General features: G+C 36.1%; 1 protein-coding gene across 1 annotated transcript; it reads left to right on the plus strand.

The window, feature by feature from the left end:
- The first annotated feature begins 337 nt into the window (after positions 1-337).
- Positions 338-26,603, plus strand: LOC124171899 (MAP kinase-activated protein kinase 2). Its single transcript, XM_046551296.1, has 8 exons — positions 338-680; positions 824-963; positions 1,057-1,121; positions 1,233-1,340; positions 8,480-8,578; positions 19,528-19,603; positions 19,696-19,906; positions 19,991-26,603. Exons 1-8 carry the CDS (start codon positions 528-530, stop codon positions 20,207-20,209), a joined length of 1,071 nt encoding a protein of 356 aa, XP_046407252.1. The 5' UTR covers positions 338-527; the 3' UTR covers positions 20,210-26,603.
- Positions 26,604-27,545: the final 942 nt, after the last annotated feature.

The following is a 27,545-nucleotide window of genomic DNA, read 5'->3' on the forward strand; positions in this document are numbered from 1 at the left end:
TGCCGCAACGCATTGGTAGTGAACCGTTAAACTATCATATCGAAATGTTGAACTTTATAGTACAAGTTGATTGAAACATTTATTGATTTTTGATTCATTCTGAATTTGATGAAAACTGATGATAAAATGATGTAGTAGAGTAATTTTGAAAGGAAATGAAGATTCTAGTCAACTAAAAAACTAAATAGTAAACATACAGGAACAGAGGACAAGTTGACATAAAAACCCATTGAAAAATAATTACAATATATTTATTTCATAAAAACATAACTTTCATGACCAAAATATCTTCTTTTTTTTCGGCTAAACATGAAATTGCCACTAACTCTTACCTGACTCACTTAATGGCTGTTGACTGATAACTCGTCTGTCGGAAATTTTGTTTGCATATTATTCGTCTAGCAGAGCATTTATTGGTTGTGGCAGCTGAATTAAGTGACATTTTCAAGAGATAAGGAATCCAAGAGTATTTTGTGAGCAGTTTTTCCTGTTGTTAGTTTTCAGTGAATGTTCAAACTTGAGCCGCCATGAATGATTCGAGTAAAAAGGCTGCCAGGACTCCGAAAACAACTCCTATTACCGATGATTATGAAATATCCACAACAGTGTTGGGTTTAGGCGTGAGTGGAAAAGTGGTGCAGTGTTACAGTAAAACATCAAGGGAGAAATACGCTCTGAAGGTGGGTAGTAAACAATTGTATTCAGTTTCATTCTGTGCTACCTCTGTTTGTTTTCGGTTTTGTGTTGAACGTGAGCCGGATTGATTCTTGACAGGTACGGAAGTAGTTTAATTTTGCCATTAATATCCATATCATCGCTTCAGGTGCTGCATGACTCTGCGAAATCAAGGCGTGAAGTGGATTTGCACTGGCAAGCAAGTGGTTGTAGGAATATTGTCAATATTATTGATGTTTATGAGAACAACTACAGTGGGAATAAATGTCTGCTAGTAGTAATGGAATGGTAAGCCTGCATAACTTGTCGACTCTGTGAAGTTGAATTGTGTTCGCATAAAACTTTTCATTTATTTAACTGGGTCTTTCAATTTTCCCGTAGTATGGAAGGTGGCGAATTGTTCATGAGGATTCAAGATAGACAAGATGGTGCTTTTACCGAAAGAGGTAACTAGATTAACTATTTTGTTGGAAGCAAATAGTTATTATAAATTAGAAAGAATTGAGACCAATCTTGGAACCTCTTTCCTAATAACAATACTCAATTCATTTTTGCAGAAGCTGCACAAATAATGAGAGAAATATGTTCGGCTGTTAAGTATCTTCACGATATGAACATAGCCCACAGAGACTTGAAGCCGGAAAATCTACTTTACACGAAACCAGGTGAGGAGTAAAGTACTGATTTTAATAAGTGTAGGTACTTCTCTCGGCGTGAGTATGCTGCTGCATTTATATGCATACAAATTCCGAAGTAATGTTTTTGTATTGTTCAGCGGAGAAATTTATTGTCTCTCGGGAACATTTTGTATATAATGTCACCGAAATTTAGACCCAATACCTTATTCGTAAATTGTGTTCTATAATGTGTATCGTCATGAGTTTTTGTGTGTGCTGTGATCACTCGAGTAATATTCTGAATATGGAATAAATTAGCCATCTGGGATGATCACTGGCCGTTGGCAATCTCATCTGTGCATTGCTTATTATTGTTTTTATATTAGCTATTCCGGTTTTGCTGGCCTTACTATCGGGAACACTTAAAGCTATGGTTGATCTGCGGCGAGATAAACGTATGTCTAAGGAGAATAATATTATTGGCACTAATGGAATGGAAAGTAGTTAAATTTTGCCGAAAAATGTACTGTATGTATTCAAACCCAGAGGAGGCAGCATTTTAAAACTGCTTTGACTGAATTCTCATATAAATTTTCAAGACCTATATGTGCATTGTTGCTGTATGTTGAGAGTGAGCTGTGTTTGGAGTGTAATTGTCATTAATAATGGCAGTTATGAGTTATATCAATTATAAATCTGAGAATGAATTTGAGTAGCTGGAATACAGGAAAGGGGGGCCCTCGGCTTAGGGGAAATAAAGTGAGAGTTTGGGAGGGAGTGGGATTTGTTGTTGGAGGAGTGGAAGAAGGGATGATTGAATGTGAGATAATCTCCTCTTAAATGTTGTCTCACCTATTGTTTCTAATAATGCCATCTTAAGTTCATCATTTTAACCGATAGTGCATCAAATGTGTCGATGCGATTTTCATTTAAATCCTGTGCTAGATATGCTGAAAATGTATCACTGCATTGTTTTGGGTGAACCACCTTGGGCAGTTCTGCTGAGATTTTCCATGGATCATTATCTGGTCTAACAATTATAGATTTCATCCTAAATTTGTGGAGGAAAAATGGTATGCTTTCAGTGTCATTGTTCCCTTCAGTGTGATGCGCAGGTTAGCCAGTTCTTCAACACTTGCAATGTCTCCAATGTATGGCTAGCCAGCTGCTAAAGGGTTCATTTTTCTTCTAGTAGTGTGCGAGTTCATATGTGGTTAATCAGATGCCAATGTCATTAAGGTTGTTAAAAAATAGGATGAAAATCTGTACTGTATCTATGAGTGGTAGGGATAATGTTCCTAATTGGGTAATAAAGGACCTCCCAGCCAATATTGCTAAATCCTAGTTGTATGATTTTTCAGGTCATAAATGTGAATCAGAAACGGGTCATTCCATGTCAGTTCACCCTGGCATGGCACCCACCGACTCGGATTTTGATGAAATTTTTGTCACTAGCTACTATCACCTATCTAATGACCCATGTAAAATATTTCCTCTCTCACTCTCATAGTTTGCAAGATATGAGGAGTCAAAGTTTGAGGTGTTTGCTCAGAAGTGGCGCTAGTGGGAGTCAAATTCCAGAGTGCAGGGCACAGGGTAAAAATTCATAACTCAGAAACCACATAATATATTTGAATGAAATTTTGACCCCTTGTCTATCCAAGTACATAGCTTCCATAGTAATGTCTTTTATTCCCCTTGCATTGTTATGTTGGCCAAAATGATGTCAACAGTTGTTAATTAACCGATTTTTTTAGCTCAAAAACATTACTTCATATTTTCAGAATTATCACCTAAAGGCAGAGCAGTTAACTCATCCAATTTTTTTTTAAATTGAAGGTTAATATGTGCTCCAATATACTGTGAAATAAAAATGGTGGTGTTTTGACTGCCACTATGAGTATTTCAGGTTTTACTTTTTTTTCTGCCCCTGTGAGAGGGATTTTGGACACGTACTGTAAGATAATAAGTATAAGTGTATCCATACCTTCATGAGGATATATTTGAAATATTGGTCAGTAAATCTAAGACCAAACATGTAGTCTAGTGAATGTGGCTCTTGTTCATACAATTTTTTTTAATAGCAATACTTGGCTTGTGGCAGCTGAGGGTAAAAAAATCCAAATGGCTCAGAAATGTGAAATGATGCTTTTTTCCTGGAATTTACCCATTTTTCAAGTGTTTAGTTTATGGAAAAATTGGTATCAAAATACATTAGACCCTTACTGTGCATTAGAGGATAAATGGAAATACTAATTTAAATAATATACTTCAATGTGTTTAAGGCATCTCCCGAACATCTCTGGAGGCTCTCTCGGGCAAACTAAACGCTTTACAGTACCACCAATTCCATCACATGGGGATTTTCGATATGAGTGCATAAATTTCACTTTCACATCATGTTCTTCCTCGTGTTTAGAAATCACTCATCCAAAAAACCAGTGGTCATCATAAGCACATGCAATGTACAAGTTTGTTAAGATCTGTGAAAAAGTGATTAAATGAGTCCCGCTGAACTGGAGTTGTACGAAGTTAGCCTCACTTTCACAGAAGAAGTATGGTCTTCCAAACCCTTAGTGATGGAAGAGCTGGCAGAGCAAATGGTATTACTTATAGATATGCAGCAGGTTGTCACCAATATCCACGTTCCTTGATGGCAACTGGAGTATTAAATTTCTATTTCACTGGGAGAGATAATGCTGACATTATGTGCCACATTGTTTTCTCCCCTGCCTCACATATGATTGTATTACATGACAAACTTGAGAAGGTAATATAATCCCACCTATTCAGCCTCACTTTTCAGTGTTATTCCATCTCCCCAAGGAATAAGAGAATTAAGTGCAACCTCTAGGAAGAATAAAGTGTTACAATGTATCACAGTGAGGGCATGATAAATCAAAATAGATTCTAGGGTACCACTTTTAGTCTTCTGCCAAGTCTTCTTGTGTAAAGATGCTCCATGGGTGTCCAAGTTTATTCTGTGTGTACGATCAGTGTATTTTTACCTGTACATTAATTGTGTGTGCTATGAGTTAGGCAAAGCTGCTCATTGTGAACTTCGACATTAAAAAAGGTTAGTGTCTCCACTATGCTTCAAAATGAGCAAATTGTTGAACTGTGCAGCATTGGAAAAGTAACTGCATCTGATTACCTCAAAAAAAGCTACACACCAGTGGTGCAACTGAACAAAATTGAGATCATGAGTATGCTTGAAAAACAGCTGTTATCTCTCAGAAGTGGTGTACCTGGGGAAGTCCTATCCAATGTCTGCGAACATCACAGAATATACTATTTGAAAAAGTATGAAACCTACCAAATATATTGTCTTGATCCTTTTAAGAGCCACAAGAAGAAAATATCAAAATCACTGAGAAATGTAAGTCTTGAATTTGCAGAAAAGGCCTGTAAAATCCCAACTCTTCGGAAATTAGTGCCAGGAATGAAAGTATGCCAGCCATGTAGGGAGGAAGTACAGAAACACTCTAGGTTTGGAAATGAGCTTTCTGATGTTGAAGCAGTAGATAGTGACAGCAATGATAGTATTTTGAATTTTGAAACAACAGTATCCCAAGAAAAATCAACTGAGCTACTTAACAGAACCCTGCAAGATATAGAGGAGTCACCTTTAAAATTTCATGGCATATCATCTCACAGAAGGTCAACCTACGCTAAAAGGAAAGTAGAGTCAGCATGCAGTAATTTTAAAAGGAAAGTTAAAAGACTTCTTGATAAAGAATTATCTCCAGAAAAGGATGACCCAAAACTGCCAAAAGAACTACTTCAGAAAGTTCATGATATAGATGTGCTCATAGACTTAACCCGTCAACGCCCACGGGTGCCATAGGGCACCCAGTGCAGTGCTGAGCCAATGCTCCGGCAATGTATTTAATATGTGAATTTTAGCATACCTTTCAGTGCACATACTTAGTAGAAGGTTTCCTCCATTATTCAGTCAGTTTGAATTGTGTTCTTTGTGTGAAGTTCATATGTATCATATTTTTTAAAAGTGAAATATGTGTGAATTTAAAAAAAACTTTGGACGCTGACGGGTTAATCAGACAAAAAGTTGACACATCAAGCACCCATCAAGGAAAGGTACATCTGTTATCATTGGTACCAACTTTATGGAGCAGGAAGAAAGTAATGGAAGAGTTTCATGTGAGTGAGTACACTGCCCGCCAAGCAAGAGAACTTTTCAGAGACAATGGAAAATTAGCTGCACCTGAATTGAGAAAAGGGAAGGCAAAAATAAAACATTACAATTAGTTAGGACTTTCTATGAAAGTGATGAATACTCAAGAATGATGCCTGGAAAGAAAGATTCCATAAGTATCTCCAAAAATGTACATGTTCAGAAGAGATTATTACTTGCTAACTTGAAGGAATTGTATTCCACTTTTAAATTTGACTTCCCCAGAATTAAAATTGGCTTTTCTAAATTCTGTAACCTAGGTCCAAAATGGTTTGTGGTAGCAGGATGTCCTGGAACGCATTCAGTGTGTTTTTGCACAATTCATTAAAATGTCAACCTACTGCTTAGTGCCTGTAATATAGAGGAAACAAGCCAGGACCTAATTGGTTATTTCGTGTGCTCTAGAAATAATAGGGACTGTATACTGCGACATTGCTCTCAGTGTCCTTCACGTGAAAAATTGAAAAGCTTACTGCTGAAAAAGTTTGTAGAATGTGACCCCGGAGATGAAGTTTCATACAGTCAGTGGGTTTCCAGTGACAGATATCAACTGGTGAACTTCACGGTGACATTTGATGAGTACCTATCAATTTAAATTCAAAGAGTGGAAAAACTGGTGCCCCATTCATTTATTACGAAGGTACAGGCAAACTACCTTAAGAAAACGAAAGAAAATCTTGGACCCCATGAAGCAGCTGTTCTCTTTGACTTCAGTGAGAACTACTCATATGTTATCAAAGATGAGGCACAAGGGAATCACTGGACAAGTGATAGTTGTACGGTACACCCTGTTGTGATTTATACTCTAGATCACCTGACTAAACAGCTTATTATTTCCAGTTTATGCATCTTGTCAGATGATTTGGAGCATGACGTAGCTTTTGTTTATGAAACCCAAAGAATAATATTTTGCTTTGTTAAGGAAAATTTTACTTTAGTCAAAAAATTGAGTTACTTTAGTGATGGTTGTGCAGGACGGTACAAGAACTGCAAAATATTTCTCAATCTTTGCAAGCATTACCAGGATTTCTCCTTAATGGCATCATGGACATTCTTTGCTACAAGCCATGGAATATCCCCATGTGATGGAATTGGTGGTATTGTAAAGCATTTAGTTGCCCGAGAGAGCCTCCAGAGATGCCTTAAACACATTGAAGTGTATTATTTAAATAATTTTATTTAAATTAGTATTTCCATTTATCCTCTAATGCACAGTAAGAGTCTAATGTATTTTGATACCAATTTTTCCATAAACTAAACACTTGAAAAATGGGTAAATTCCAGGAAAAAAGCATCATTTCACATTTCTGAGCCATTTGGATTTTTTTACCCTCAGCTGCCACAAGCCAAGTATTGCTATTAAAAAAAATTGTATGAACAAGAGCCACATTCACTAGACTACATGTTTGGTCTTAGATTTACTGACCAATATTTCAAATATATCCTCATGAAGGTATGGATACACTTATACTTATTATCTTACAGTACGTGTCCAAAATCCCTCTCACAGGGGCAGAAAAAAAAGTAAAACCTGAAATACTCATAGTGGCAGTCAAAACACCACCATTTTTATTTCACAGTATATTGGAGCACATATTAACCTTCAATTTAAAAAAAAATTGGATGAGTTAACTGCTCTGCCTTTAGGTGATAATTCTGAAAATATGAAGTAATGTTTTTGAGCTAAAAAAATCGGTTAATTAACAACTGTTGACATCATTTTGGCCAACATAACAATGCAAGGGGAATAAAAGACATTACTATGGAAGCTATGTACTTGGATAGACAAGGGGTCAAAATTTCATTCAAATATATTATGTGGTTTCTGAGTTATGAATTTTTACCCTGTGCCCTGCACTCTGGAATTTGACTCCCACTAGCGCCACTTCTGAGCAAACACCTCAAACTTTGACTCCTCATATCTTGCAAACTATGAGAGTGAGAGAGGAAATATTTTACATGGGTCATTAGATAGGTGATAGTAGCTAGTGACAAAAATTTCATCAAAATCCGAGTCGGTGGGTGTCATTTTGAAAATATCTGGGTGATTTGATGTGGAATGACCCAAACCTCAGTTGGCACAGTGAGAGGACTTACCTCATGCTGTACTAAGATGTGTGAATTTCATGTTTCTGCAGAGATCAAGATCTCAGGAGGTTGATAGTAGAAGTTTACAGATTAAGGCCTCACCTCCTTCCAATGGTTAAAGTTCTATTACCTATAGGAAGTTGGTACATTTTTTAAACCATCCACAGTGCTTATTAATGGTAGTGGATGCTGATAAGGTAGGCATTAGTTCTTTGGGGGATTATTGCCTTTTGCTTGTCTACTGTGAGTGAGGTTATGGGAGTAAATTTAATCGATATAGTCCCTCTGCAGGTGAATAACGTCTATGAATACTGAGTTACAAATATATTTTCTGAAGATACAGTTAAAAATTATCTTTTTTCAATTGTTAAGTTCTTGCATGTTCATAATATCCTATATTTCTTGAGTTATATGGGTCAATTTATAGTTTTTTGATGTGTGAAAACATTACAATATATTAAATAGTTCCTGTGTTGCGTAAATTTTCATATTTTTATTTGTGCATTTTCTATGAAATGGAAATTAATTTTTTTTCTTGCTTTGTAAAGTGATGAATACTTTTGAATTATTCTAAGAACTGAGCACCTGATTGCCATTCATGTATAAGATGACCGATTTGTAATCACTTTTAATCTCATTCTGTGACTTAAGGTCTGAAGTATTACCCAGTTACCCAGTAGAAATGCAATTTGAAAGCCAAATGAAGCCAGGATGTTTAATGTGTTAAAATATAAACCACAACTTTATGTTCACTCTGTGCTTTATTGAAAATTAGGGGTTAAATCTGTGGGTGTCATTTTTTCAAAATTCTTTACCGAGGTGAAACTGATAAAATGAATGTTAATTCCTCCATCAGTAAAATTTAGTGAAGTAAGACTTAAATTGATTTTCTTTCTCTTTTCAGATCAAGCTGGTATATTGAAACTGACAGACTTTGGTTTTGCCAAGGAGACATTCTCCAAAGACACATTACAAACTCCATGTTATACTCCATATTATGTGGGTAAGTTCAATATCTTGCCTCTCTTTTGAGCAACATCATTGGGAAATCAGTCTGTTGGAGGATATTATCACTATGCATACAATAAATCTGAGTTAATGTCTTTATAGAATTTCAAACTAACATTAGGTATCCAAGACCCCTTATTTTGTGAAGTTAGGTATTTATGGATGCAGTCTCATCCTGCTTATAATAACTCATGATTGAGTGCTATTTTTCTAAATACATATTAATTGTGATTTTAATAGAAAGGCAATTAGGAGGTTGCAATGTAGTTACATGTGTACATATGTTTTAATGTCTGATCAGCCCTCATTCAATAATAATGCCACATTCTGGGTTTGCCCTCTATATCATAGTCATTGCAGTGGCCAGCATTTTACACTGAAGCAGATGTATTAGTTAATCATAGAAGCTGTGGGTATCTTGCATGACCTAAGTAGTCTTAGTCAGATTCCATGGAACAATTTTCACTTCAATTTTACGGGTGAAGCTCCAGATCTAACATTTGGATAAGGTTGAAATTGTAGTTTTTGCAATTTTTGGTATCAAGTTTTTCATTTCATTGCAATTGGCAGCATTTCAAAACCCCTTCAACTGAAGTGATGTAGGTTTGGGTCATAGGTTTCTACATACCATGGTGGTGACAGACCTCAGCAAATTCTTTGAGTTCTCATGGCTCTGTTGTGGGCCTTCATTCTGAACATGAACTACTGGAATTCCTAGATGCCACTTTTATTAAGGGCCTTGCTTTATGCAAATGGCTGGTGCTCCTAATATTAAGGTCCCATCTTAGCACTGTAGTTGGAAAGTGTTGGGACAATAGGCAGGAGCAAACCGCTAGAGGTAGGAAAGTAAATAAATTGTTGCAGTCTCTTAGATCTGTATTGTGAAAACATGGAGTTACTTTGATGAAATTTTATTTAGCCCAAGGTAATTCAATAATACTTTAAACTTATCAGTGGATCACTTATCATTAGTGTGATTTTTCTCTGCTGCTGAATATTTCATTTGACCAGTAAAAGTTCATATGATAAGGTCCCTGTCATTAACCTTCTTGATAGCTCACTTGTATTCTTAATTTTCAAAAAAGGCCTATGATATCATGAAAATATTTTAGTCTTACAGGGAAATTTAATCATCTACTTGTCTTCAGATGCCATAGTTAAATTCTGGATAGTATCTTAGGGAAAATGTTACCCAATCTCTGCAACTCTTGTCTTATCTTTTCCCATTGGGTTGAGGATAATGAATGGAAACATTTCATTGCCCAATTTTAAAATTTTTTTTTTTTCAAAATTTGGTGTGGTCATAGTCTTCTATACCTTTGTTACATGATTTTTGGCAGCTGAACTCCGCTTCCTGTGCTTTTTCTCTGTTGATTCAAATATTAGTGCATTCTCGTAATGCTTTTAAATTACCTTGTGTCTGTCTGGCAAGAGGTGATTTAATCAATGCTGTGGCATTATTGCAGTTGTGTCTACCTAGGGCTCAGAAAAATTGGTTCATGAGTACCTAACTAAGTTGTCAGCCCCTTCAGTTTCACTAATTTCTGCTCCAGTGATTTGATAAAATGCTAATTATAATCACTTTAACTATGAAGTTATGAATATATCTCCTATGGATGCTTTGTCCATAGAACAATGAAGTGAAACACTGTATAACGAGAGTAGTTTAATGGAAAGCCTCAGTTTTTTCTTATCTGCTCGAATATCTTAGGGAGCCTAAATAAGCTACTTAGCTCAAATTTTCTGTTTGAGGCACGCTGATTCCATTTTTTTGACCATTCATTTCCGATCACTCATAGATAATGATAAAGGCTCAAATTGAAGTTGACTCAGAACTTTGGAATAGTGTGAGAAGAATGCTCAGGCAAACAAGTTGCGGACAGTTTTGGTGTTTACCTGCAACCTACTCTAAAATTTTTATGATTTTTACGGAGGAATGGGGGATGGTTTTTTGTAAATGCTAGATAATGCAGGAAAGCCTGGCTCGGGCTGGCTCTTATCCATTCTACTCCCAATTTAGGGTTTGCCTTGTACTCATCCACCTTGTCCTTACTTCCACACTCCCCTCCTCCCTCATTTACCTACCTTCCGCTTCTCTTACTGTGTCTACTTACCATAGCATTGCCATTATGCTGGAAGTTACAAAAATCTCCTTGGGTTTGGTGCTAGGTAAACCTGATGATAAGTCAAGTACTCCGTCATCATCATCAGGGATGATGCTTGTCTAGATTGAATCAATGGATGGAGATGGAGGAATGTGGATATCAGGGATGATGTTGATGGAGTAACTTGTTGAAGTGCCAGCCTTCAGTAGCATTACCTCATGCTAAACCAAAAAGATATTATTAACATTATTCTCTCAGAAAGCATGTGATCTTTTATGCTGGATGTTGTTTTATGACTTCAGCTTCTTCAGAGACTTTTCCATCAAATACACCCACAAATTTGTTTGCTGTTGCTTTGTCACTGTTGCTTTTCGTTCATCTGCATAATTTAAATGTTCATGTAAAGTGGTTTTGTACGGCATTGCTCTGTGAAGCCTCTTTTCTTGCATAATTTCTCTTCATTTCGAATTTTTTTTCATCCATCTCACTACCTTAGGCCTTCCTCAAAAATAGTTTAATTCTAGCGTTTTGCTATAAATGTATAGTACACACCAAACTGAACTTCTCCAAGGCTGCCGCTAATGGTGTCTCCTTATTAGATCTATAATGCAGCTTTAATCAAGTAATTAGTGGTTGATGTTATCCTAACCTTTTCCGCTCATTGTAAGATGGGCATGTAATGAAAACCAGTTAGCATAGAAATAGGGAAGAAAATACTGCCGAGATGGTGAAGCCACACTTAATTATCTTTGCTCATGTAAATAGTGGATGTGTGTTTATGGGGCAAAGTATTGGTGCCAACATAAAAACTTTATCATGGGGAGTTTGCTCTGGACCACTAGTATGACACCAAGTCATGCTGTGCATGTGGTAAAAAAGGAATTGGGCATCCCACTGAAAAAACAACCAAAAAGATTTTTTTTAATGGAATTAAAATCACTGAGCCTATACAAAATACCAATTCAATTAAAAGCTATTTTGTTAATCTTAACTCTTGAGGAGAATGCATGTAGAGCTAATAGAGTACAGTGATGTGGGAATGATTTACAGCATACGGCCAAAAAAGAAAATCAAAATCTAACCTAACCAATCATCTCAGATTCGCATAGAAATAGGGAATTCGCATTAGAAATGACCATTCAATTGATAATAATCGTATTGCAGTATTTTGCAATTCCAGCCTGAAAAATATTAGCATGTGTGGTATACATCTGGGGTGACTAGATGAGAGCAGTGGAAACATTACCTGAAAAATGTTTCAATACTGCTTACTAAAGCTTGTTTTGTCATTTCAAGCATTAATGATGTACAGTGGAACCTCGTTAAAGCGAGTACGGGCTATAGCGAGACCCCCGCTATTACGAGAGGTAGGCAATGCACCGTCAATTGGCCCTATTATAAGCATGTTAAAATATTCGTTTTTAGGGATGAGTCGATTCCACTTTTTTTCGATTCCTATTCCAATCCCGATTCCTTCAAATCGATTCCCGATTCTCGATTCCGATTCCATCGATTCTAATTCCTTCTAACAGGTGGTATTTTGATTTATATGTAGCACTGCTATAGTTAAAATTTAATAATTGAATGGAATAAAATAACTAGGGATGAACGGATCCAGGATTTTTGGAGCCTGATCTTTCGAATCGGATATTTTCGATTCCAAATGCATTTTCAAATTCCTGCCACTAAACAAAGTCATTATTCAAGTTTATTCTGGGTACATACAATTAATAGAATGCTTTTTAGATTTTCGTACACATATTAGTGTTTTATGAATCAAAAATCATTTTTATAGGCTTTCAAGTTGTTTTTTAAAAACGTCTTTACACGCTCAGGACCTAAACTGTTACGCTTGGGTTTGGAAATGAAAATAGGAAAAATCTTAGGATGAACCACTGACCAGTGGCGTAGCAAGAGGACCCCCCAAAATATAAAAACACAATTGCTTTCCTTCATAAAAGGAAACAAAATATTTAAAAATCATAAATTTACAAAAATGAAAAATTAAAGAAAAATGTATCTTTGCAAAATGATTTTTTTTCTTTTATGAAGGGTGTTAAAATTAGTTTGAAACCCTCTCCTTTGTACCCTGTTGTTTAAAAATTTTCCCCCCTGGTTTTTGACCCCCCCTTAACAAAATTCCTGGCTACCCCTCTGCCATCGACTGAATTCAAATTTTCCTCACGCACGTTTCCCCCGAATTTTACTTTCTCATCGCATACGGACTTGTATTTCACCCGAAAATGCTTCAGTATGGTGAGGTGGATTTAGCACATCTTCACGATAATTTACACCACAGTGCACACACACGGTTCGGTTCGGAGTCAGATTTTGCTTCAGTGACGTCGTTGCCTTCAAAGCGAAGCCGGGCGCACTGCGTGATATATGTAGTAGGCGTTTCCAATCCGTCTCTAATTGTTTGAGGGGTTAATGTTGCGCTTGTTTCTTTGAAAAATGTGCTGTTTTTTGCAATGTTGCATATCAGTAAAGTCTAATTGTAGAATTGTAGATAGAAAACTGAGCGGCATTCAATTAGAGCTGAAAAATAAACAGAAATATCGTCAGGAATGCGTCTCCTTTGGTCTAATTCTTTTCTAAATCTCGTGCATGTCATCTTATTGTCGAAGCTATCAAGATATCTTCGGGCCCAGAAGTCACTCTCCTAGCATTTTTCGTCTAGAAACGGAGAATTGAAGCAGGTAGGCCAAAAAAGGTCAGTTGGTGCGACGAGGTAGGGATGAAACACGCTTCAATTGTTTTCGTGTGATTTGATATTTGCCTTAGAAGACAATGATTTATGATCCGTTTCATTTAGGATACGAAAAAACAACAATAGAGGCACGGGCTGATGGACGACCAAAGGTGGTTTTCTGAAATCCGCGACGTAGTTACTTTCGACGTGGTTATTACCTTATTATCCTACGGCGCTGAGAGTCCCCCAATGATTGTTCAATCTCTTGGGAAGAGTCGCACTATGTGCCAGTCGTATTTTCCCTTTTTTATTTTCTGGCTGAAAATCCTGGCCACGGCTGAAATTCTACTGGTAACCTCTGCGAGAGCTTTCATACAAAACGGTTCATTAGTAGGACAAGAATCGCATGCGACGGCGCATTCGAAGAGGGAATCGGAACTCTATCCACCCTGATGGGGTGTTGCATTCACTGAAGCTATTATTTAAAATTTCGGATCCAGATCCGATGTCTTCCGCGACTTTGGATCCGATGTATCCGATGAAGGGCAATATCCGCGGATATTTGGGTCCGAGGTATCTGATCCGACCATCCCTAAAATTAACAGTAGCCGCGGTGGCTAAACAATAATGTAGCGTTCATTGCGTCCATACATACCAGAGCAGCCTGGCGGGTGCGCGGTGGCGGCCGAGGGCAACCTGTCGAGTCCGCCCGGAGGCCGCGGCGGCTTATGCCAAGCAAGTATCAACTTTCTCAAGGGTTGCATTGATGAAACTGGGCTATACAAACGCAAATGTGTCTAAATTTTTTATTATTGACGCAGACGCGTGTTAGTCTAAAAAAAGTTACAAATATAAAAAACCCTCTCTCAGCGCGTATTTATAAGAAACTTTTTTCACAGGAGAACTCGCTCTCTGCCCGTTTTTATTATCGTCAGACTTCCAATACCATTCAAAATTTAAAAAAAATATTTCGATCTATTATACTTTAAAATTGGTGGTCCAAATGAATCTTCGAATGTGATTCATAATGCCACTCTTGCCGACATTTTCATGTTTCCGAGGCCTCTTAGGCATGTTCGTCGCAGCACCCGCGTGCTGGGCGTATCCTCCGCGCGGGGAAGGCTGACACCGCGGCCGCTAAGGTGTATGGCAGCCTTTATGCCCCAAACTTATAGTCTATGCTCAAAACATTCATCTTCCTGGAATCGATGGAATCTGAATCGACTTTAGGCGATCGATTCTCGATTCCGGTTCCGTTCCCGAGAATCGGTGGAATCGAGAATCGACATTTGGAATCGACTCATCCCTATTCGTTTTAACTAAGCCCTTTTGGTGTTGGCTCTCGCCATAGCGAGGGTTTCCATCGCCGGAATACCTTCACCAAGAGTCCCTAATCTCTGTAATTTCTGGCGATCTGTTAGAAATGAAGTTAACATGGAGTGCTCAGTCTCAAATTCACGTAGTAAACTGTCGTTCGATAAATAAGTAGTTCATTTTGGTGAAAATATTGTGGCATTAACATTCGCGAATGCTTTATCTTCTTTTGTTCCTCGGGCGGCAGAAAGTAGTCGGCAGCATACCCGCACGTCCGTGAGTTGCGTGAATAGAAAGCATTTGATGGCAGACAACATGGCCATAAAACACCAAACACGTCTAAGCGAGAAAATAAATTTAATAGAAAATAAATATAAATTTATCTGTCGCCGCACCACTCCTATTCCTGTTTAACTGTTCACAACAGGTTATTTGGCTATTATTTGTTCCACCTCCGGTAAAGCGACAATTCGTTAAAGCGAGTGTTTATTGATGCACCGTGGGGTGTCGTTTTATCGAGGTTGCACTGTACAGCAGACTCCCGATTATCCGGGCTGCGGATTATCCATGCATGATTTTCACTCTTGCTCAATTTTTTCCGCGATCTTTATAAAAAAATAAAATCAGATGCAAAATAATCGGAATTAATGCATTAATGCAAGAATACACCAGGCTTATTATTTCCCTAAGAATCCCCTTCGTAAAACAGAAGTGATCGCGTTCCAGCTGCATTCACTGGAGCACCATGTTCCTGTTTTCCAAGCCTTGAAGTGCACGACTGCGTTCCGTGATCACAGATATACATCCGGCAGCAGTTGAAACCCGGGAAACGTGTGCGAGACGCGACTACGTGGCGTGGGGTCTCACACTGTAGTTTCTGACAACAAGCAGTGATTTTCGATACCAGGCCTCACATGGAGCATTAATGAAACGAGTAAACCCATTTTATCACCGCCAAAAAGATCGCGAACTGGTGAAGAAAGCTCTCATTGAGTCCGGGAAGCACTCTTAAAGAGCAGAATAACTGCATAAATAATAATATATTGTTTTTTTTACATAAATTATGAGCATTACAAGACATTTAAGTGAAAGTTTGGGTTGTCTGTGTTTTCTGATTACATATTCGTGCTGTCTCTCCCAATCATTAGCCTGGATAATCGGGAGTGTACTGTAATCAGATTGCAAACAAAACTTGCCATGCACAATGGTTATTTATATCCCATCATGAAATATGGAATAATGTTATAGGGAAGTTCAAGTGGCTGGAAAAATATTTTCTAGCTACAGAAAAACATACATGCACCAGATAACACATGAACCTTGTTGACCTCGATTTAAAAATCTTAGAATATTGTACACACATGAATTGTTGTGGTATGTTAATACTAATCTGGAAATGTTCTACAGCAACCAAACTCATCATCACTATAACACAAGGAAAAAACACTTACTAGACATCCCCACTCATAGGCTTAGACAAAAGTCTTGGAAAAGTTACCAAAACTACATATATGGGCATAAAAGTTAACAATGAGATCAGGTTAAGATTAAAATATTTTCAAGACGTACAATGAGTATCATGATAAAAATAAAGAACCTTTGTTGAAGCCAATGAATCTGGCAGGGATCGGGTTGGTCTGATGGCTAGAGTGCTGGCTTCCCCACCGGGTGGTCCAGGTTCAAATCCTGGTGGTGGTAGAAATTTTTCAGAGGCTGCCCAATCCCTGCTCGAGTGCTTTGTGGAAGGCTTTTCAAGTGCAGCACTCCATCTGTTGGATAGGACATTAAGCTGTGGTCCCCTTGGTGGCTTTCGATGAGAGTAGGCTATTGCAGACGACAGGTTTCTCTCCATCCATCCCTCCATACCCTTCCCTCATGGCACAAATGACCTTAGCTGTTGGTCGCCTCCTCCAAATACCATATCATGAATGTGGCATACAAATCTAGGTTGATGTTGGGACCAACTGCCTTAATGGTGTTAAAGGATTATATCTTTGTTTATGTATATGATTGATTTTTATCTTATCTAAAGAATGAAAGTTGTGCTGAAACAGCTGAAAAGAAAACTATGCAAAATCCTAACTTGATATCTGAGTCGATACTTGTTTTCTCTTTTATTCTATTAGTGACTGTAAGTAATATTTTTACTTGCTGAATTTTTCAGAGAAAGTTTTTTGGTGACGTTAACTTGTAATATTGTGTTATGATTTAAGCAGGGCAGCTTTTTTTACATTCAAAGTTTTAAGATGATGCAGCATTTTTAAAACCAACTGTGAATAACCAGGCCATTTAGCTGAAAAACATCTCACATTCAAAGAAATGGCTGATTAGATTTTTGAAAAATTGTTTGAAAAGAAAAATAAATCGAGGGAAAAACTGTTTGGTCATTATCTTGATAGGAATTTCCTTTGAATTTCATCTGTGGATTTTCTAGACTGCAAAGGTAATTCTTTCTGTTCAAATGTTATCACTTTTTAGAGGATTGATTTTTGTTGCTCAATGACATTTATGGTATTTGTATTTTCCAAGCAAGTAATACAATGCCATCTAATATTATTTGAATGGTTTCTTCCAACCTTGTGATGGATAATTACAGATAAGACAGCTTACCTTAAAGTCAGATGTGTCTTGTATTTGAAGAAACATGAAATTTATTTCCACATTGGGCCTAAACCTGGTCCTAGTCTGCCTAATGGTTGTAAAATTGGTGTTGTCATAGCATATGTAATCATGCATAAGGACAAACTTACCTTTCATCAAAATCAACATGTTGTTTTTTGTCTTATTCAGTATAAATGTCTAGCCGGTCGACCAATCTGTACATAATTTTTCATGTTGAAGGCGTAATATTAGTGTTCAATGGATGCTTCTGGATTATAAGATTCTGTATTTTTATTGGATGTAAAGTTGATTCTTATGACTTTAAAAAGGCTTATTTACTCTAAAATTGTGGGCTTCCATTGAGCTTACATCGACGAGCATGAGAATTTGGGAGGTCCACTTCCTAAATGAAAGAGGAAACTAGCCAGGGTAGGATTGAAGATCTTTAGGCCCAATGGTTGAATATAGGTACAGTGGAATCCTGATTTAATGTTTCTCAGGGGGGACAAAATTTAAAACACGAAATGCGGAAAAACACTAAATGAAGACCAGCCATTTTATTCAGGTTTTAGGGTCTTAAATGATTGGAATGGCTTTATATTAATAAATAATATATTTTTAAGCCACTAAAAGGTGCCACACAGTGGAGTAGCCAGGAATGTCCTTTGGGGGGTCCAAAAATAGGGTGTGGGGGAAAATACAAAAAAGTTTAAAAAATAGAGGGTTTTAAACTGATTTTAACACTTTTTATGATGGAAACAACTTTATTTTTCAAAGAAATCTTATGTAAATATATGAACTTTCAACAATTTCTTTTCTTTGATGAAGAATCAAAGTAATTGAGTTTTCATATTTGGGTGTGGGGAGTATTCCAAACCCCACCCCCTTGTCACTAGTGCCATATGCGGCAAAAATATTCATTGATTAAATGTTCTTATCCCAATAAGACAGTTTCATAACAATTTTCAAGAGAGAGCTAAATCAATGGGGAAGTAAAATAAAGCAATGAGTGGATTATATTATGAGAAAATTATAATATACATTGACAAAAGCATTTCCACGCAGAATATTACTATGAATTTGATTCCATTTTTACTTATTTTTCAGTGGCTTTGATGAGTTTAAAAAACTTATTCCATGTACAAAAGTGACATGTTGTTGACTATAGCAAGTCTAAAATTATATAATATGTATGATTCCCCAAAAAATCCTCAACATTGCATCATTATGACTAGTGAAAAAAGAGACAGTAGAAGATCCTTAATCTGTAATTCTATGCTCACTACGGAATATCTATTTAGTGGAAGGCTGTCCGGATTTTTGCCAACTTAATGTATTGTGTTGCCTCAGTGAATGAGGGCCAAATGAGCCGTTAAAAAACCTCACATTTTGCACATACTGGATTCCGAGATCATCCAAAATAGGAGTATCTTATTTCAAGTGTGCATACTAGTCAAAGGTGATTAAAATCGATGTTAACACCAGATTTGTTGTCATATATCCACGGCCTCATGCAGGTTCGAATGGAGCCAGGAGAAGTTGCTTATTCAGCGTGCTGATCACCTTGTTTCTTGTTATTCATATTTATTTAGTTATTAATAAAACATGGTTGATCCTTGAGTAAAAATGAGCTAATTCTGCACAGTGAAATGATTTCATCTTCAACAGATCTTTAGCTAATATGAAAAATTGTCACTGCCTATGGAGTTCGGCAATTTCGTCAGAGTTACAATGTCGAAGTCAACCACCTAGGAATTCCTGTTGGATTTTCGTATTTTTCCGTGCTCATCATTTTTACCATAATTATGCAGTGTTTTTTCCAGTGTGAGTGATTTATTTAGAGTCATGGATTGTGATACAGTCGTCGAAACTCTGATTGCCACTCTCTTTTAACATATAAATGGTAACAGATCTTTGAATCGACATCGATTATATCCGTTTGCATGTTGCGAATGGGCTCCGGGATATCTAAATACGATGTAATCTGATGTTTTTCCACAGAGAAAGAATGCTCTCACCCACCATCATGTCAGGGAAAACGCTTCCTCGGTTCTTTTACGGTTCATCCATAGAAACTGACCTTGGAATGGATTATAGAAATTAGTCTTCGGATGAACGGCACAAATAATATTGGGCCTCCTCTTTTGCTTGTTAGGCATTTAATGGAAGAATATTGATAGTAGAGGAATTGAAGGCATGAAGTCTCATTGTTTGATTTTCTTTTCTTTACAGCTCCAGAAGTCTTGGGGCCTGAAAAATACGACAAAAGCTGTGATATATGGTCATTGGGGGTTATAATGTATATTCTGTGAGTAAATTTTATTGCTGGCTTTGCTCTTTATCACCTGTTGAACCTAGGACTCACCTTATGTTTACATTAACCATTTTGCTTTATTTTAGGCTATGTGGATTTCCCCCATTTTACAGCAACCATGGGTTGGCCATCTCTCCTGGTATGAAGAAGAGAATTAGAACCGGGCAGTATGACTTCCCAAATCCTGAATGGAAAAATGTCTCTCAGGACGCCAAAGATTTAATCAAGGGAATGCTTTGCATTGAGCCATCAGATCGCCTTACCATTGAGATGGTGATGCGAAACAAATGGATTGCTGTTAGTATTTTAGAAATTGTTGTTGTCTCTGGCTTAATAAGATTCCTTTGACTGTTTATATAATATGATATATTACTATTTCAGCTGTACACTGAAGTTCCTCTTACACCACTGCATACTGGAAGAATGCTCCGAGAAGGGGAAGATATATGGCCTGAAGTTCAGGAGGAAATGACTCGTTCTTTAGCCACTATGCGTGTGGATTATGACCAAGTGCATATAAAAAACTTAGATAATTCTAATAATGCTCTCCTTAACAAGAGACGAAGAAAGGGAAGTACTGAACCCTCAGTTGTGCAGTAATGGGTAAATCCACTCCTGTTTTAGCAGTTACTTACATGCTGGAATTTGCCTGTTTATTTTGGTGTATTGCGTATTACCAAAACTTTAAGGAGTCCTCTTATTTAATGTAGTTATTTTAACTCTGAGATTTTTGGATGCTATGGAGACTGCAGTATATCCTATAAGATGATATTGAATATCTTCGAGATGTTGGTAACTTGTTAAGTGCGAGGAAAACTAGGTATTTTTGGTACATTTAACCCCTGGAGTATGCAAGAAGCTGGCAATATATTCCATAAGAGTGGTGCAATTCCTCCATGAAAAAGTTGTTGTGTGAAAATAGATTTTATCAATGTGTTGTTATATCAGTATATGAATGTTCATGACGTTCAATACATCTCATTTTATTTTAATATGTGAAATAGCTTGGAGTACAATAAAATTTCTCCAGCAGGTTAAGTAGGACATGCTTGGCTGTGAGGTGGCGTTTCTTTTTCGTATACCTTTGCAAAGTATGTATCTGTTAAGTATAGTTTTGAAGGCCTAAAGCCTGAAAAAAATTATTTTTGTCAATAGTTTTGGTGACAAGATATCATGAAGGTTCTATTAGATGTGATTAGTTCTCTTAGCCATTGTATTTATTTGAATCTTATTGTCTTCTTTATTGTTAGAAGTGTATTGGAGAGTCCCAGATTTAATGAGATCAGTTATTGAATCAAGATAGTAGTTTATATTTAACGTTATTACTTCGGAGAGTTGTTTTATTTTCCTTTGTGAGTAAATCATTTCATTTGTTAGCTTTTGAGTGCTTACATGAATTCAAAATCAAAACTACATAATTGCTGCTGCACTTTGCTGTTTTAGTCATAAAAGACGTAATGTTTTCATTCAGTTTAAACATTTGAATGAAAGATAACCTCATGTCTTTCATGGCACACTTAAGTGATAAAGGACCACGAAAATTGTTGTTTGTGGCTTAGTAATGGAGCTGTGATGATATTTCTCATCTGTACATACGTGCTGGTCTCTTTAATGAGATTAAAAACTGATGTCATTAGAGCTCTGTGAGGACTGATTTTATTAACTGAATATTTTGGAAATGTTTTGAATTCTCCATAATATATGTCTGAACTATATTTTACAGGTTGATCAATATCTTTTTCCCATAACAATTAGAGTCAGCCTCTGCAATTGATTTTCTTCTGTGTCATTTTATTATTTTTGTGAGAAGCTTTTAGTTATTGTGCATTCTGCTATGCCTTCAATCATTTTATTGAAACAGCATTAATAATTTGTTCTTGCAAATCATGAAATTTCAATTTTACATATACTGCTTTGTTGGCTGTGTTTTCTATGAGAGCCGATGGTGTGCTTGCTGTTCTGTGGATTTATGGAAACATGCTGGAATAAAACATGAAAGATGATGCTAATTGTTAGTGCTACCAGTATCAAATGAAGCTAAACCGGTTCTTTTCTTTTAAATAATTTCATGGTCAGAGTAAAAGCATTGATGGATGAAGTATATAGTTATAAGTTCTGATGTGCTCTGCAAGTGCCTATTGCTCAAAGCTCTAACAATAAGTGCATATTTTTTGTATGAAGTTCAATTTTGGACAATAGACTGTGAGTAATGATTTTCTTGTGATAAAATTCTTTTTAGATTTCAACTAAATTTTTTAACCAATATCACACAAAATATTGATAGATCAAGTGACATTTAGTAGGTTTGGTGCTAATATTAATTATGAATTTTGGTTCTTGGCAACCTATTCAAGACAGGCATCTGGTGTAACATTGAATTAATAGATGTATTTCAATGATTTTTGTTGGCATTTAATGCCTGTTTTGAGCAAATTATGACAAAGCTGTTATTCTTTCTTTGAATATTGATTGCAATTTAGTGTAGCTTTTTAAAAATCATTGGAAACTATGCATTGAAAATTAGCTAAGTATTGAGGAGGGTAAAAGATGCTATGGAATATAAGTTGTTTATACTAACTTCATTCAATTTAGTGCTGCATGTGGGGTATTATCTACAGAATACTTCGTCTGATGGCAAGGCAGTTAGTTTTCAATGGCTTTTATTTTTTGTAAGTGGAAAAATTTCTTAATTTTGGTAGTGAGCTCTATCCAACCAATACAAAGGTGTTACATTTGACTTGTGGCAGAAAATATCAAGTTGGAAATGTTAATAGCAAATTTCTGTTTTCTCAGAAAAGTAAATTTGGGCTAGCATTCACGTCCCTGTGACCATGGTATGTTACAATTAAATGCCCTTAAGTTCTCTGGAAATATAATGTCTCATTTCACTAAGATATTTCCATTTTTTTGTATTTTTGAAAGAATATTGGCATTATTTGCTCTGGCGATCTTTAATCTAGTTTCATTCCATGTGGCTTATCTAGCCTTGGGACAAGGGTACCTGCCCCTTCTTAAATAGAAAAATCTCAGATCTTTTCTTTATCTTTCTGAATTATGAATTAGTTTACATATATCCTGTGTAGTGAAATTTCAAATATCTATTTTCTTATTTTTAGAATCAATCATTACTAATTTGCCGAAGTACTGCATGTAACTCTTGGCTTGACCAGTGAGCGGTAGGATACCTGACAGCCAATTGGGAGATCCAGGTTTGAATCCTGGCTAAGCCGAATGGTTTTTTATGGTGCATTTCGTTCTTTATGTAAATAATTAATTTTTTCTCATTGCCTTTATTTATTCATTACTCCTGGTTCTGGAAATTACTGTCTGCCAGTGGTGAAGCTAAATTTGTGGAAATGGGCTTGGTGGCCCATTTGTACCTTTTATCTTCTTGGGACTTCAATATCAAAGTTAAATTAAAGTAGTTGAATGAAATCAGTGTACTTTGATTAGGAGGTGAATCAAATGATAAGTGTATAGTTATAATGACGTGCTTATTACTCTTCAATCAGTTCAGCATTAGCAATTTGTTAGTAAGTCTTGATCCCCCTCCAGTTTTCATCTACTCTTCTGACCCTCTCTGAGTCATTGTCTAACTCTCAGAAGTTTGTTAGAGACGAGGTTGCTAGTGTGAGAAAAATCATGTTGAGAATCCCAAAGAATTACATAGAGTCTGATGTGACGTGTGCATGCAGCACTGGATGGCTGCGATCATTCTTCAGTCTATAAACAGACTCCCAAAAGCCTATAAAATACTTCAACAAATTCTCTGCATTGAATTTAGGCTAAATGTTGTTTTCCCCTGCTTTCTTGAAATGTAAAATGGATGAGCAACCTCATGGCTCTTATAAAATTTTGTACCATAGATTTTTTGGGTATTCTCCGATGCCTCGATCACCCTTCAGCTTCACCACTACCATCTGCATGTTTCCTTTATTACTCGAAACGCAAGGTAATCGGCATTAATGTTGAGTAGTTCCTTATGATATTTAAATTTCTGCCATCCCTTTGAATTATTAGTAATTATTATTATTATATGAATTGTCATTACAGAGAATTTGCTCTGTCAGTATACATCAATATTCAAAGAATGGCTGATACTACTGTCCTCAATATCACTTGGTCTTTCATTTGTATTTGAACACGTTATAAAAGGTTAGCATGTCTACTAAGAGCCTCTCTGGAATGAAAACTTAATGCTTTGTTTTCAATGAAATTTATTTTGATATGCTATAAAATTCCCTATGCGCTTCGTGGTTGAAGATGATTTGCTTCTGGAGATAGGGTTGCCTTTATAGCTTTTAAATTGGTTCTGGAGCAACTGAATTCTTCAACTTCATTAGTGAATTATTTGGTAAATTCACTTGATGAAACAAAAATTTTTCATATTGTACTTAGTGTATGTCATGAATCACTTATCCATGTAATGGATTTCTGTTGGCTACTGATGATGGATACACCGGTTGCTAATTATTGGAGTTAGGCTTCCTGATAGCCAGTATAGTTTGTTGAAATTTCTGAAAATTTATCCGTCTGTTTTGCATGAACACCAAACACATGAATTGTTATTAATTTATGCTTTTTTCTTTGCTATACTTACATGTGGTGTTTATGATAGTATTTTACATCTAAGATAGCTTGTTGTTAATTTCTCAGTCAATGGTGTTAATATCTGTTCAAGAGTATTGAAAGAGGTTCTTGCTCAAATAAAATTACTGTTGTAAATGTTTCTGTGGTATTTCTATAAATATGGATGTTTTTATACCAAAAAGTGTGCTATGGTATCGTTAAAATATTTTTTGTGGTTAACAATATAAGTACATCACTAAGAAGTCTGAATGTCCTACCATTTACTAATATGTTCAATTGTGTAATTCTTTGAAGTACAGTATTTTTATACACTCTGTAATCGTTGCCAGTTAAAGAGATGTGTATTTTGTTCCTCGGAGCAGATAATAGTGTCCTGATTTATGACTTAATGTCCAATAAAATTTGAAAGGTATGTTAAAAGTGCATTTCTATGCTGTTAATATACATTTTTATGTAACATCTTGTTCCTTCACTTGTTGCTATGTTTTAGTCTTGTAGCAATTGATTTCTTTAGGATGTCTGTTCTGTATACGATTTTGAATTGGCTTCATAAACCTGTAGCTCTTGACTAATGTATTGGTGCATGTGACTGATTTGTTTAGAATCAAGAAATAAAATTTACTCTATTCAAGTATCTTTGAAACCACCGTGAGAAATTTTAAATTTTTGTCATTTTCTTCACCAATTAATGTATTATTGGAATATGTGTTCTCTTTGCTCTAAAATATTCGCTTTGGAAAGCACATAAGCATAAATTCTCAGTATGTATGGTGTCTCCTATCTGACATAAATATGGCATGCTTTTTATGGTGAACTGTTTTCTGGATTTATGTGGTTCACTAAGAGTTGCCATAAGTTGTTAAGTGTATATATCATCATACCTTAGTATTATTGTGTGTATGCCCATTCCTATGACCCCCATTTTATAGTTCTCATTAATCCTTATTCTCATCACCCCAAGAGGTTGACATGAATTAATTGTAATTAATTCTGACCGTACATTTTAGTAAATATGTATCTGAATCTCAAAAATAATTTTCCTTTGAGTTACCTGGTTAGAGCTCCATCCTAATGTCGAGCAGAGCTAATAAATGTGTTGACATGCGTACCCTATAGTGCCTGACAGGGGTGTGTTAAAGGGGAATGGGCTTCCTCCCCCATGCTTTTTGGTAATATCTAAAAGATGGTATACATTTAGGTGGCTCTTCAATGCAAGTTTTTATTTTACCAGCTCTACCAACAATGTTAAAATATAAATAGAGAATATCTTAAAGCTACTTGTCTAAGCAGGTACGTCATTTCATTGTGTTATTGCAAACCTTCTAGGAGACATGGAAAATATTCAACTGAATCAAAGACCCCCAAAACAACTACATGAATCCACCCCTAGTGCCTAATATCTAATACTTGAGAAGGATAAACTTTAATTTCTTGCGATATTTACTGAGAATTTTGGAAAGGTCTTAGGTAATAGGTTTTTTTAAATATGGAGGGTATTGGTCGGTATATTGGCATAATTTTGCTGGTGGAACTTTGCATCAGAAGCTCAGGTTGCGGATTTGGGATGTTACTTGAAAGTGTGTGTAGGTCATTTTAATCATTTATATTTTTTTCTTGTATCACTGCAGTGTGACAGTTCTATTTTCCTGCTCGTATCTCCTGTGTTATGGGCATACACCAATTTTTTTCATGTACACCCTTTAATTTCCTTCTAATAATGTAAGTATATTTCCTTTATGCTCTTGGAATGAGTGTGATGTATCTTCAAAATGTATTGTTGAACAATCTTTAATTTTTTAGATCTACATTTTATTGGATTTGTCATAATTATTGTTTCTGTTGGAAAAATATCTCTCCGTCTATACTAGTGTAATTTTGTAACACCTTATGTCCTCACCTGTAAATTTTTTTATGTTGCTGATATAGTTGACTGGGATTATGAGGTGTCCTTACAGTTGGGATGAGGTTGCTTCCTTTCATCAGTATATTTTTACGGTAGATATTTTCATTATTAAGTTACTGTTGTTACTCACTTTTTCATTGATCGTAGTGAGTTGGAAACTTATACAAATTTTTGTGGAATGATGTCCATAATGCCTGGTATTGTCATATTGTGAACTCGAAAGGGATTTGAAAAGTGTTCAAGGATAAGGCCCATCCCTCGAAGCAAAATTTCCATCAACAATTTATCTAATTATGTCCTTCCAGAAAAGACTGGTTACCTTGACATGCCTTAAAAGTTATTTTGTGTGGTTAACTGATATGCATTTGTAATGTTATGGATGTTGTATTTACATTGTCTGATGATGAGTGTGAGAATTTTATCAACTTGTTTCATTTGACTCCATGTCAGAAATGTTAAAGATGTCACACAAATTTTGTAGTGAATAAATGGTCAAAGGAACAAAGTGTGTTTTCTTCTTTAACTCATCCATTGATGTAGCATATTTAATACCTTTGTAGATTGAATTTTTTAATTTCTTCTTATTATCTATAATGTTTTTCTGAGAATGCAAATTATCAATGCTAAGATAACAGAAAATGCAATTATTTGACGATTGGGCCTTCATTCCTTTCCTCTTGGGTGATACTTGTTTGATAATAATCGGCAACCCTGTTGAATTTTTCTGAATAGTGGAAAAATGTCTCTTGAATAGGAAGTGCCTCTACATTAGACCAGTTTTCATGTATGACCAAAGCTAATTTCTCTTCTGAAAATTCCCTAATTTTTAAATCCTGAATGATATGGCTAATTGTCACAGAGAGATAGTGTCAGTGACCGCGATAACGATTGCTATGGAATGCTATTTTTCAGAGGTGAAAGTAATGGGAGGAACCTTTCGACATTTGCACCTGGTTGTGCACATATTTGACTATATCATGTTTTCTGTCCCAGATTACATAAATATGCAATACCTACTGCCAGTCTGCACGTGGCAACAAGTATGTATCATGTCACCCGTTGTAAATGAAAATACTAATTTTACAATCACAGGCCAAGAAATGAACTAAATTGCAAAGCTAATGATTTGATGAAATTGTAAATTTTCTCAGAAGGTATTTTTTTTACCTATGGTACCATGGAAGTGTTGATCAAATGTTCCCTGGATTAGTGCATGAAAAATGGTGCCATGTGGGCTTAACTGTGCATATCTTCGTTGGCATATATGCCAGCGTCATCATAGATTTCAATGTGATGGATAAGAATTTTCATTTCTTGTATGCATGCATCATTTTTAATGAAAAGTTTTTGGTCGAGCAATGTCACTATTGATCCCCTTTTCCCCCTGCATCATTTACTTGTTTATATTTCAGAAGCATCATAATATATGGATCAGAGCAGGTA

This window comes from Ischnura elegans, chromosome X, assembly GCF_921293095.1.
Source record: "Ischnura elegans chromosome X, ioIscEleg1.1, whole genome shotgun sequence".
NCBI lineage: Eukaryota > Metazoa > Arthropoda > Insecta > Odonata > Coenagrionidae > Ischnura > Ischnura elegans.